The 14800-nt window shown below is 29.9% G+C and overlaps 1 protein-coding gene across 6 annotated transcripts in view; it reads right to left on the bottom strand.

Annotated features, from left to right (window-relative positions):
- The window catches only part of Shal (Potassium voltage-gated channel protein Shal), a 303578-nt gene that overhangs the window by 20490 nt on the left and 268288 nt on the right, over positions 1–14800 (bottom strand). The window contains exon 5 of one of the 6 annotated variants that reach the window (XM_075363304.1): positions 7205–7801. The exons of 3 other annotated variants lie outside the window; for them this stretch is intronic. In XM_075363304.1, coding sequence (XP_075219419.1) covers positions 7673–7801 — 129 coding nt within the window. In that variant the 3' untranslated portion in view covers positions 7205–7672. Of the gene's footprint in view, positions 1–7204; positions 7802–14800 lie in introns of those variants that run through there. 2 more of the 6 variants (XM_075363306.1, XR_012756115.1) reach the window with 2 other exon arrangements.

The raw sequence follows: 14800 nt of genomic DNA, 5'->3' as shown, positions 1-14800 counted from the left end.
TCGTAATGAATTTCTCTTGCGCTAATTTTTATGTATACTTACAGTTATACTTAAAATGAAATATATACGTACAGTCTTTTCAATTTAGTAGTTAATTTTTGTAATTTATAACAGAAAGGATTGCTTATTCGATATAAATTAGTACTTGTCGTTTCATTTTTTAACATATTTTCTAATAATTGTTTTTAAAAATCTAAAAAAGTTGTCTACTTAAAAAACAATTATTTTGATTTAAAAATGTCAAAATCGTATCGACGGTAAATACAAAAAAAAAATGTAAACTAGAAAAAGATAATTTTATCGGTTAATTGTGTATTTTAAAGTAAATAGATATATTAACATAATCTTTTACTTAAACTAAAAAAGCCTGACAACTTAATTTTTTAATTAAAAAAAGTGCGTTAAAACTTTTCGTCTGTATGATTCTGTTTGACAGATCTTTTTCGTTTTAAATCTTTAACAACAGAAAGAAAAATAAATTCCAGAATCTCTGCTTAAAATTAAGATCCAAATTTTAAAACAGAGATTAAAAAAGAAGTAATAACCGGTACATAAAAAGATTATTACGTATGGACTCGACTCTATCAAATAGTTCTAAAATCAGTATGATTACACACATATATCTTTTGTAAAAAAAAAATTAAATAAATAAACCGAATGTTATATGCTATCTAAAATGAAGTCTAAAATTTTCATCACGCAATATAAAATTGTTTATCCAAAAATATTAGAAACGAATTTGTCTTTAATAGGTTATTATAGTTCAAAGTTTTTAAATATAATATCCATTATAAGTATTCCAAAAAGGCCAGAAAAAGTTGGTTCATATGTTGAAAAATTAATAACTGTCCCCTCTACAGTCAGCCCTTTCCAATACTGTTTCCACCGATTTAGAAAACTAATTCTCTCCGCTAATATTAAGACTTTATTGTCTTTCACTAAAGCGCGTAATTTTACGCACAATAACACTGTTTCTGCGCAGATGCTTCCATTATTTGTGTTACTACCTTTATAGATTTCAATTATCTATGTTAAAACAGTACATTTAGGCACCTATTTTTTCCTTTTGATTCCTCTAGGAGAAAACATTATATTCTATCGTCTTGTCATTAACGGATTTCAAAGGCTCTTCGGTGAATCGTTATCATGATTATCCATTCGATCGATCGTTATTGTTTTTTTTATCAGCTTTATTCTAGAAATTTTGTTTGGAGTTTAACAATTTCGGCCTGAGTCGATAGAGGTCGTAATGGATTATAAATTATAAACAACGTTGGTTTTAATTTATAAAATACCTTCTAGTTACGCCTATTATTCTTAAAATAATCTTCTTCTTAATTTCTAAACAAATAAATAATATTTTCTAACTGAATTATAAATCAGCCTCTGTAAGGCCGGTTTTTTTTTTATAACAATGGGTGATTATGAATTGTAAATCCGTTTAAGTACAGTTTTGCTCGTGAATATAATTCGGAAAAGAGTACTACAGGCTAATAAACATGTGTTGTAAAAAAAAAAGAGAAACAACTACTTTGTAAGAAAATATTATACCAATATTTATAATCGTACTAAAAAAAAAAAAAATAAGTAAAAGAATATAGATATCACATGTAAGGTAGCCAGTGAAGAAAAGAAAGTTATACTAAGAAATAAGAGGTTTTTTCAGAAAAAAAAATTTCCCGTGATATTTATTTTGCGGAAAATCATTCTAATGAACCTTTAAAAAAAACCGAGACAAAATATTATAGTTATTATTTTGCTATATCAAATAGTATTAAAAAATAAAATAGTTACTAACCAATTTATTAATAAATATTACCGATCAAACAATGAAATTTGTTAGATTTATACAAACAATACATTTAAAAAAAATTAAATTTCATATGATTTCTGTTCAGGGGTGTTTTACTGCAAAATTTATTATAACTTTATGCGCATACGATTGAGAATTTTTGATTCGTTTACGATCGGATGACGGTAAATAACCATATAATCGTAATCGAACAAATTTTTATTTTATTTCCTTTTTATGTCCACTTAATATTTTCGGTTTAACTCTAACAACTTACGTAAAAACAGTCTTTATTCTAATTTACTTAAATTTCATCTACAAAAGATTTGTCGAATGAAAAAAAAAAAAGAATTCAGTTCGTGCAATAAAATGCATTTTGTTGAATAAAAGTTTAAATTATTCAATTTTAATAATTGTACTTTCTAAAATTTGTAAATCACGGTAAGATCTGTGGGCAGATAGTATGTAAATCTGACACCAGAGATGTACGCACGAAGTAAATAAATAAAATTTAATCGATTGAGTTAAGTTTATGCATTTTGTGGAACGTTATATGATCCTGGAAAAGAGTTGAACGTATATTATTCGGTTATCGAAGAAATTCGACTGCATAAATTACGTTGTTATAGACATTTTTAAATGATAACAGAGTTCCTAGAGAGTTGGTACTTTACAATCCTTTCGGGAACGAAACGATCGAAGACTAAAAATCCCTGAATAATTTTCTGAGAACGAAATGAGCAGAAATCATCTAACTCTGGAAAACAGAAGAGTTGTTAATGCGGTGAACTGGATCGCAGAGGTTTGCGTAATAACATAGTAAATTTAAACTCTAACGTCACGGATAGCTTTTAGCGAGTTTAATCGCGTCTTAACGCATTTAATTTCCACTGATGTCCATTAAATTAGGGTGGGATGTGGGAGTTATCCGTCAGATTATCTAGTTAAGCGGTTTTGGCTGAATTTGAGCCTGTAATCTGAAGCGTTGTTGATTTTTTATGTTTTGAAATACTACTTGTGTAGAATTAATGAAGTAAAAATGACAATAATTAAACTTCTGGAATGATATAACGAATAAATTGTTGTTCAATATGAACAAACAAAACTTAAAGAGGTGTGACGAAGCGAAGGCGAATATTAGTGAAGTCAACTCGTTTGTATTTATTGTTATTAATAAAACTCGTATGATGATTAATATAATTCGTATGATATCGTTTAGAATGATAACGACCGACCTTCTATCTCATGACTCTTCAGGTAGTTGTTCTTATCTGAGTAATTTTTCTTCGGGACTTCTTGAGTTATAAATCAGACGTCTGGTTTTGTTTTTTTCTATTTATTTTTTACTTAACACCAAAAGTTTGCAATCGGTCATCAAACGGTTCATGGTAATTTCCATTTCTGTTTTTCTTAAAATTCGTAACATTTTAGCTTCCGCTATTATAATTCATCCTATTTCCTTCACTTAAAAATAAAGTCTTCATTTGTGTTCCATAAACCAGCCAACAGAGCTATTTTTGTGTTTCATATCGTAATACTTCGGTCTGCAGGAAAGGACCTCTTATATTTCTGTTGACATTTCTACTACGTTAACTAATTGTTTAAACGATTTTCCATCCGTTAATTTTAGATTAAATTGAACGATATCGATTTTTATAAGAGCAATTTTACTGTGATGTTGAATCGCTAAAACATTATTAGTTAAATAGATTTGGATTTCAACTTTTCTTTGTTGTATAAATACTTTAATATGGGTTGAAATATTTTTCAATAAACGTCAAATAATTTATTTATTTATTTTGTCCTGATGTTATTTCATTTAACGTTTTTTTGTGTTTTTTTTAATTGGTTATGGACTTTTAACCGTCTATACTTTTTACTAGTAAATTTTGTATTTTGTGACGCTACTCTGATCAAGGTATTACAATAGGTTTCTTTGATCATTCCAGGCAAATACCGGGACAGTTTTTTTTTATCCACCCAGTGGCACATCTACCCGTCCTAATATGATCTACAGAACATCGAATGTTTGATAAAACAACAGAAGCAAAAATATTAGATTAACTTTATTTATCATTTTCAGAAAGTTTTTGTCAAACGGTCTGCATAGTTTTTGATCTTTCTTTGGTCAGTCCTACTCGTGGCTTAATGTTTTTCATACTTTAACTTCTTTGTTCGACGGTATCTATGTATTTATAAAGATTTACAGCCGATTTTACTATTAAAAATATTCATAGAAAGGTACTTTTTGCTTTTTACTAAACCTTTGTATAGAGTCTTATCTTTAAATTTGTTAAAGACTTTGGGAATTGTTTAAAATAAATATAGGGATTTTGCAGTAAATGATTTCGTTATATGTAAGTGTAGTTAATGCGAATAATATTTTTACTTCTTGGCAGCTAAGCAAAATGAGAAAAATAAATAAATGGTCGCAAGCCGCAGATTATTAATGTAATGAGGAGTTTTTTTGTCGATAACTTTCAGTTGAATAGAAATCTGTTGTAAACCTTATCATGAGACGACAAATCTACTGTTGCCGTAATATCCGCAAGTTTTGTTTTTCTCAGCTAATGTTTGCTTATGGGTTTAATTTACAGCTTCCCTACGAACTGATCTAAATAATTAGAGTGTTTTTCACGTTGAAATATCGCATTAAATCGGAACTAACTGCCATCGTAAGATCGAATGATTTATTCGGTTTTCTGTTTGCAAGTTTTTTATAACTTAAACGAAATAATTAAACTTTTATAAAAAATAAAATGTATTTTACAAATGTTGCGGGTGGAGTTTTGATTCTAAACAATGTTAACAGAAAAAGCAGCTGTATTAATATTTGCCATAACCAGTGTAATAATAATAATATCATGCAACCATGCACGCAAAAGCATATATGTTTATGTACAAAAAAAAGAAAACAGTTTTTTTATTTAAATCTTTCATATATTAATGATAAACGTTCATTTCTAAATCTTATATTACTGCATCGTCACAATAAAATACATTTTTTAATACTATACTAGAATAAATTTTGATTAAGGTACTTTTCACGGTGAGAGGAGTCATCCAAAAGTGTGTAATATATTTTTAGACGTTTCTGGAATCCCGGCTCCTTTTGTCATATTAACGTACGTAAACCTGCGTAAAGAGTCATCCGATACATTGACCTTTGATGAAGCGTGAAATCGTTACACCCGTTTTGTATGTCTTTCCACGTTAGAAGCGATTGAGACATATACAGTCCTGAGGGAAGTAAAAGGAACTATCTGTTAAAGGAACCTTGTGATATCGCTACCGGGCGGGCATCGCATCTTAATAATGTTATTTTTATACGATGTGTTAACTATTTATGCGACTACACAGCATATTACAGATTTACGCGACTGTCTTATGTACGTTGTCTCAAATAGAGTTTAACTCTATTTGTTGTTCTAAGAGTTTGATAAAAAAACAACTGCATAGAGCGGTCGGACTGAGTAATAAGTACATAGTGCTTAGGTTGCACTTACTTAGTACATCTGCACTTATGTTACACCAAACTTAGTAATTTCAGTGCAGAACGTAATGTGAAGTATCATCGGAGACACTGACCCCTTAATAAAATGGAAATATTAAAATACCGGAAATCTTTTTTCGTTCTACTTTCGTTCGTCAGGCGAATTCAAACCGGACAATTGTTACGTCGATTATCGGTCTTGTCGGAGACCAGAGAAAATAAAAATGAATTCTTCGCTGCACCGGATGTCGTTCGATGTTATTTTGATAACACAGTTATTAATGGGAAATATGTAGCGATCTGGAGTAACGGATGAAGTAGCAGATTCAACGCCGCAACAAATCGACGCGCTGAGTTGCGAGTGCGTTCTTCCTACGGTCGGATAGATTCCAGAGTGTTGACATATTTTTGACAGAACTCGATTTTAAAGTCGGGATTTTAAAGATCGGAAAACTGCACTCGATTTTCAGCAGTCTCTTTCGATTTCAACATCAGGGTAACAAGACACGAATGTCAAACTACCTGAAAAACTTACTCGGTCGAATTAAATACTCACAGGTATCTTACTTGTAATCGAGAAAAATATAGAGTAATGTTGTTTACACAGACAACACAGTTTTTCATAACGTGGCTTACCTTATTAATTAATTTCCATATCCTAATATTTTTTATGTTTTCTTGTAGAGATTTTCATTCGGAATCGAAAGACCTTTGATATTACGATTTTTCGACTCACTCGATAACGTCTTACTGTTGCAAAAAGCTCTTAAAACATTCTGTTTAAAACGTAACGTTATTTATGAACGATCATTAATCGGGTAAAAAATAAAAACGATTGAACACTTTAAACGTTTCATTAAATGATGTTTCATTAAAACTAAACAAACACGGTGAAGAGAACTTTTATTAAGGACCTGCACAACTTCTGAGGATCTCATTTGATTTTATTGTGAGGACAATAGTTTACAACATAGTACAGGTAAGAACTATACGCGTAAAGCATGCATGCGTCAACATAAAATACATTTAGGAGTAAAAACAGTGATCGAATCACCAAATTAAAGCTATTTTTAATAGTTAATACACATTCATTCATATTTTAGGCATTTTTTTTAGAATTATGTACAAATACACTAGGCCTGTTACGGAAAACATATGTATTGTTTTATCCGAATAGCATGAGAGCTACCCCTACTCCTTTTACCAATTGCGCATAGGATCACCTTTATCAGGAGTCTAAAATGATGACTATCTTAAGGAAATAATAAAGGCGTCACTAATTTTAAACTACCATCGCACCCGGTCTTCTGCGCAGTCTGTAAAGAGGGGGTATTATCGTACTATTTGAATAATACTATACGCATGTACTTACTAGTATGTTAAATTTAAGTGAATTAATTCAAGTAAACTGTTTTAGGCCTATATTTTATGTGTTTATCCTTATTATAATATTTTTATATTTAATATTTATCTCACCTATTAAGAAAAGAAAAATTTTGAAAGATAATTAGAATTTTAAAAATCTTTTAACATCTAATTAATAATAAATTAATTTCTATATTATATTATTAAACTATATATATATATATATATATATATATATATATACATATATATATAATTTCTTATTTATATTTATAAAAATTTTTCAATAATTAATAGTTTAACAACTTTTTTTTGTAATTTTTAATTATATCTATAAAATAAGCCAGTGTATTTCTACTTTAAATTAATTTCTAAATATGTACAAAGGTTTATTAAACTGACTGGTTCTATAAATATATATATGTAACTCGGATAAATATGAAATTAAGAAACGACACATAAATTTTACTAAATATTTATTATTAATAATAATATAAATAACACGTATTTATGATTCAATTATGTAATATTTAATGATTTTTCTTTATGTGCGCATAGTTTTGTGTACAATACCGAAAGTTAGAAAATATTACATATTTGTATGAGAAATATTATTTGTATATTCTATCCATAAATTATGCGTACCTGACGTCTTTTTTTTATTAAGTAATAAATTCCTTTTAACAGTATCGGTCATTTACTGATAGCATGAGCGAAAAGGAAACGGATGGGCGGGGTAAAATTGTGAACTTTATGTCGGTGAAACGGGATTTAATTTTACTTCCCTAACGATCGACTTCCTTGAGATCATCGATTTAACCTATTACACTACCGGTGAAATTGATTGATAAAAATGAAAATACATAATCGATCACTGACGAGGGAATAAGTAAAAAGGAATCGGATGAGGTCGTGAACGGGAGCGTTTCGGGAGCATGTCGACCAGGAGCAGCAGAAGTCATCGACGTCGTCCAAGTCGGTCGAGCGAGAGGAACAGCAACGGGGATCCGGCGTTGAAGCGGTCAGAAAGAAGCCTCTACCAGGCACGTGCCGTCCAGGCCCCCGGCGGCGTTTGCTTCCACCGCCTCTTCGGCGGTCCTCGTCGCTGTTATATATCTGCGGTTCCCATCCCGTTGAAATACGGGGACCGTCTGTAAACATATTTCACGTCGATGTTACATAAATTTCACCTAAAAATATCACACACCCAAATAAAAAAGAAAATAAACTTTTTCTTCTAGTATTATTTTTTAAATCCGCAAATATTGGATATCGATTAATTATAAAATGAAACATAAAAAAAAAAATAAAAAGTCGCTGGACCATTCTAATAATGTCCTTTATCATTTGTACGGGGTTGTAACGTAATTTAAATGTTTAATTTGGCATTTTGAACATCATCAAAAGTAAAATAAAATTAATGAATCGATTACGGTAAGTATCGAAAATCGCCACCTTATCTACTGTGGAAAATTAGTAGAATACGGATTTCGTATAATTTTTTTTGTTTTTTTAAATAAACACACCAAAAAGAATGCACGTCACATTTCAGAAGCTTCTCGATTAACATTTTATAAGGGTAACTAATAGTTTTAAATATAAAAATAATCCGAATACATCAGTGTATTTTTAAAGTTACTGCGTTACAATTGTGAAAAAAACTTTAATTATTTCATCATTAAAATAAAATAAAACTTAAGTATTACGCACACGACAGGCGGCGTGGAACTCGGCACTTGTGAAAAGAGATATTTGTAGCGACTCGGTAGGAGGGATCAACTTTTGTCTCTTAGCGATAATATCAGCTAATCGCATTTCTAGCAAGGCTGTTTTAGGCTTCTTGATTTTGTTTCCGGAATGAGAGGTAACTATGTTAAAACAAATTATTGTGTTTTTTATTAAATGCTTACTATTTTATTAAATGCTTTTTATTAAATGCTACTGGTGTTGAGGATTATTTATTTAATTGTAAAACATAATTAGGCTTATCGCTATTAAGGATTTGTTAGACGTAAACAAGTACCGAACAGAACCTAATATTTAGGTAGAGTAGTAAGTAATTTCTGTACTAAAGAGTAAATCCTAATTGTATAACGTAATTGAATTCTGCTTTAAAAACTTTAGTTCTTATTTTTTAGATTATCCGGTTAACTTAGTTCGTTATAATAAAATTCTCGTTTAACCGAACGAACATATCTGCGAATTAGTTACTGAATTTATTTACCGATTTGTTTTATTTTGAATTATAATTCGATTCGATACACATCAGTGTAACGCAAAATAAATCATTATTTTGCGTTATAACATTTTTATGTTTTAAAGAATTTTTCTGTTATTTGAAGCTGTGACGAAGAATTCTTCTTTTACGAGAGGTTAATCTGAGGTAAAGTTTTAATATTTAGGTAATATATTTATGCTTACTATATATGTAGTAAAAATATTGTATGGTGATGTGTAAAGTCAACACAAGTCGGTTAACACGTGTTAACAAGGTGGATATGTTTTTTACACAGTAGTACACGGGGATCGGTAGAACGAGTGCGTTTCCTTTCGGTTGCAGTGCAACATTTTATTCAGTAGACCCGGTCACACACACCTGATTTCACAGTAATCGGTAATACTTTTTTTTTTAACTGTTCAAAACTGATTAGGACGATCCACAGACTTTATGAACGCGATAGATTGATTTTTGCATTACGGACTCATTGGATCTACAAGATTAGGTTAACTGGTACTTTGTCGATACAAGACTGACGCTGTAACTATGACTTTTCCGATGAGTCTGAATCGTAATAACTCGCTATATAAATATGAAAAAAATTAACGTTAGTAATTAACGAATCTGTTTGTTATTAAACTGCGGAAAATTTAATTCCATTATTAAAATTATTTTCAAGAAATAAGAAAAAAGTTTAAAAAATTCCCCGCTTTTTAACTAATTTTTAAACTTACATGATTTTACGCCCGTGTGAAACGCACAGAAATATTCTAAAAATATTACTGATTAACTACATAATACATATAATTTTTCGTTTTCCTCACCAAATTTGGGCAATTTTATATCGATTGTTTTCGGCCTTTTTCAAATAATAGTAATTTCAATGGTTGTTTGTAAAAAAAAACTGATTTGTTTGATATAAGTAAAAAGATGTGTACAGTGATTTAGAATGTTTATTATTACGTCGAGGATGTACTTTTACTAGAAATAAAAAATTCTTTTACAATAACCGCAGTTATATGCTGTGTTGGGACAGAGCTCAGTAACAAAGCTTAGTACTTTATGTAGAACTCATGTAGTTATAATTAATTGTAAACAGTTCTTGTTATCCAGGCATTACGAAGTATTTTTTGATTTATTTATAATCATATGTATGTAAGTTAACATTTCACGTAAGAGTAAATAATGATGATATATTAATATTTATATCGAAAACATTAGTATTTGGTTGATCCGCTGTTTGCTTTTTAAATTGCTAATAGTACTTCGTATTTATTAGAATCTATATGAAACAGTATTTTATTATTATTGCGCAGTATAATTGGCTAAGAATAGTAGAAAACTGATAATTTTCATCGTATTTGTAACTGATTTAACTGTTAAAAAAAAGTCTAGTATTTATCAAAATTATTTGTAAACATTTATATCGTGAAGAGTAAATAAAACAGTCAGAAAAATATTTGAACTTATGTTTAAATAATTATGTTGAAAAAAATTTACTTTAATAAAAAATGAAATTTGTTATTTATATAATAAAAAAGCCAGTATAGCCCTACGTGTAATAAATATTGGCTGATGTATAAAGTATGATTTCGATGTAAAAGTAATAAAACATCGTCCTCACTGATGCTGAAGATTCAGTCGCATTTAATTATCACAGTTACAGAAATTACTATAATTATTTTATTTATTATTATTATATTACAGCAATTATTTAAATTGTAGCAATTTAAAATTATTATACCATAATTCAGTAGATAGAATCTAATATAATATTTTTTTGTTTTTGTTTTTAATTTGAAAAGTAATAATCTGTGATCGGAATAGTATTACTTTAATAAACAACCGATAACTGGAAATTCATCGGTCACGAAATGCTCAGACGGAGAGATGAATGAAAAAGATTAGCGATTAGGAAGTTATACGCGTAATTAATTAAGAAGGTATACGCGTAGTTTTAATGTTTTACGCGTTTTAAAATGGCGTAAAAGCAAGTTAAATTAAACAGTTTAAGTCAAAAATAGTGTATTTATCTGGTTATTCGTAGGAAAATTTCAGTTATGTAACGAAATTTCATAGGTTAAAGAGAACGTTTCGTTAATAAAATAACACCTTTGACTTTTTGATATAATTATGAAATCAGTTATTAATTTTCTTAATGACATATGAAAAAGTGTAAAACGATATTCCGCGTAACAGGTGATTATCCAACAGATGTAAGCAAACGAAGTACTAATGAGATAGATCATTCGGTCACGCGTCGGAAAAACTGGCGCTGTGACGCGTGAGATAGTAATGGTAGAATGAATTCTTATGATAAAACCTTCTAGGATAGATCGAGCTGTGACATTTAAAAAATATTTTTAGCAATTATAAGCGAGCGTTATTAATTTTACGTGCCGTATTTTCTCTCGATGTAGTATAATTAATATTTTTCTGAAGCCATATTTAACGGCCTATCGAGCTCTTCAAGCGTGTAGTATTTCAGATTTGCTATCACTTTAAGGGGATTCAGGATAGTTGATTGTAAATACGGTCGATGAAACCTTCGGAATAAATATTTAACATTTAAAAAGGAAATCTAGGTTATGACATCAGAATCGATATTAAAAAAAAAGAGTGAATTTCCTAATGATAACGTCAAAGATTGTTAGAAGGATAGCTAGATAGAACGTCAGTTCCTGATTTAATGAGTCTGTGGAGAAGTATGAAACCGTAATTATTAATAGAATTAATTATGAATTCGACCTATAAAACTAGCTGCAGATGAGCGTTTCTCTGAATTATTTATAACATAAAACACATTCTCGACTTGCAGTCCTGTTTGTAATTTATTCGTTCGAATCTGTAGTATTCCGCATTCGTTCGCTTGTTTTAAAACGATAATCATATTTGCGGTAAAAATTTATTAATTTCGTTCAAATAAGACATTTTACGGACAAATTTCTCAAACTGAAAAATAGTTATATATATTTCATAGGATATAGCGACCGCAAATGTCGTCGACTCGTAAGTATCACGGCATTTGTAAAGAATGACAGGCCCTAAGCCTGCTTTTCTCAGACACACTCCTATTTAGCGAAGTACAGAATAAGTGTGTGTGATTTAAAAGTCAAGTTAAAAATAAAATTACTTAATGGAAGTAAAAAAGTGTATACCTACCTATTAGAGTTAAAAGAAGTAGAATTAATTTGAAATGGATTAGTAAAACACAAAAAATATTATTATCAAAATATTATCAAGTAAATGTAATTCTTTTCGTTAAATAGAATCAGTATAACAAAATAGATTATATAGATAACCAAGTCTGTGTTAGAAGTTAGCTTTAAATTAAAAGAAAGAAATCCAGCTTCTACAGAATGTTTTAAATACTATATTTTATTTAAGTCGTTCACATTAAATCATAATAAATTTCAGCGTGCTAGTTTGTTTGGTTACTTTTTAACATACTGTTTTTCTTTTAAAAAAAAAATACAGAAAACGCTTAAGAGGAAATTCCTTTTTAAATCAGAAAAAACATCTTTATTATCAGTGATATTTTTAGTTTAGTATTTTTAGCTTTTTGTGCGCACTAGAATTTTGTTGCAAAATTGTTAATAAAAAATGTTTTTTATAAAAATTAGAGTAGTGCATTGTTTAATAAGCTTTAAACTTATGGATTAATTGAAACGATGGAATTGTTGCTTTTTTCTGTTAGAAGGAGGTTTTTTTAATTATAAACTAATGCTACCGGCTTGAAATCTTTCATTGAAAAAAAAGTTAAGTCCGTTTAAATAGCGACATTTTCTGTTAAATTTATTTCCCGTTATTTACATTTTAAACCTTCTGTTAATGATCGATTTCAATATACCGTAGTCCTGTATAATATATTAAAATTCTTGAATTATGCTGTTTTTACCAAATAACAACTGTATTTATTATGAAAATTATATATATCTATGCAGAATACTACCTGATAAGATCTGTATGAATCGCTCAAATATTCATGCTTGTGTTTTATGTTGCATTACAAGGGAGAAATTGTTACTGGTTAGATAAAACTATAAATAAATATATTTAAAAAAAAATAAAACTTACTATGTTCGTACATACAAGCCATGAGACGAATAATAAAGACCTCTCGATGAGTGAAGTTAAGTTAACCGATGACAGATCGAGTCTGCAACAGGTCGAGACACGCATTCAGTGTGGAAGACAGTATTCCTTAGAGTTACTTCGTCAACTTCGCAAATTCTACGTATCCGTGTAAGCGGTCGTACGCGGTCGTATGAATGTGTGTGTGTGTTTTTAGAAAGTGTGGGAAATGCAGTCGGTAAACACATCACGTTGTGGGATACCTTTGGAATCTGGGGATCTCAGAGATAAACGATCACTCATATTGATCGTTCGGTGTACGCTCAAATTCGATACGCTTCTAAAAGATTTAAACAAAAATAAGACAGCAGAGTAGGTAATATATTGTTAGAATTGTTATATTGTTAAGAGAAGTAGAAAAGATGAATTATTATGTAGAATACACGATCGGGAAATTACCCTCCGATTTATGAAAAAAGACAGAATCAGACAAGTATGAGAATTATTGTACCATTAATGTAACATTTCAGACATCGAAAATACTCGGTAGGATAGTCTGCAGGACTATCTTTTTTTTAACAAAAAAAAAGGATTGGTGGAAAACGACCCAAATCACATTTCTAAGAGTAGAAAACGAATCCACCTAAGATCTCATTCATTAACGAGTTATATAAAGACGGAATCTCTTCTCGCTGCTGTTTTTACTTGTTTCTAGAAGAAGCGACAAGGAATTAAAGGATAAATTTGAGAAGGGGTTTACAATTTTAGGAGAAAATAATTAAATATTAAAATTTTACGGTAATACTGCTTATTTGGCACAAACTAACGATGCGTTAAAAGATGCGAACGGTATAGGTTGATTGCCCGGAGAGAATAATCATGTTTGAAAATAAAATCAAATCAAAGGTAGTGAAATGCAAAAGAAACGAGTGTAGCGGTTAAATATTGTCATGGAGAATATATTAGAAGTTCAGAAACTTTATAAATAGATATTAAAATAATTAACGATAAACGAATTAAGTAATACACGAAAAACATCCGGCATGAACAATAGCATTTTGCTTGCATAAAAGCGATTTGCTGGTAGTTATAGAGCCAGATTTCTTTACAAGAAAAAATTTCTTCAAAAAGCTCGTTTGGAATTTAGCGCTTTATCATAGCAAAACGCATACGAAAGAAGAACCGAACAAGAAAAAAATAATAGAGGCTGATTGATAAAGGTTGGAAATACGGCGGATCAGTATATTCTGAAATACAGAGATTTTAAGATAAAAAGAACCGAAGTAAAATTTGTTTGTAGCAGAATTTTTTAGAAACGAATTAGGTCGGTGGTATTAAGGTACCGGGTTTAATCAGTTTGCTAATATAGAAGAGACAAAGGTCGGGTAGTTTTTTAATAGGTACATAGGAACATAAAAATTGGGACGGTGTGAAAGGGTAACGGAAGACAGGCTAGCTCACTAGAAAAAGAGGCGAAATACATAGAAAGAGATTAATGAATTCCTCCAAAACACACGGGCGCGCGCGCGCCGTACATTTGGTGAGAAAAATTTACTCAAAGGGCTGTACTTTTATCTTACACGTTTTGTGATGATTCTGCATCACACACTCTAATACACGTTAGTTATCCAAAATGAAAATTGGATTTAACTTTGATCGGGCTATTCAAATCGATCGCGTTTTAGTGAAGGATCGGACTGTGAACAGAGGACCGGGATGGTTGCCAATGTTATTAAATTTTTTTTCTATATTTAACCAAAACATTCTTTACAATCAATCAGTAACCCCGTTTTTAATCTAACATTATTCCATATCCCTAAAAATTGTTACTATGTTTAGCAAACTAATCGTAATTATT

This window comes from Lycorma delicatula, chromosome 4 (assembly GCF_047948215.1).
Source record: "Lycorma delicatula isolate Av1 chromosome 4, ASM4794821v1, whole genome shotgun sequence".
Classification (NCBI taxonomy): Eukaryota; Metazoa; Arthropoda; class Insecta; order Hemiptera; family Fulgoridae; genus Lycorma; species Lycorma delicatula.
The sequence above is the reverse complement of the archived record's forward strand: the minus strand, read 5'-3'. Positions and strand labels throughout refer to the sequence as shown.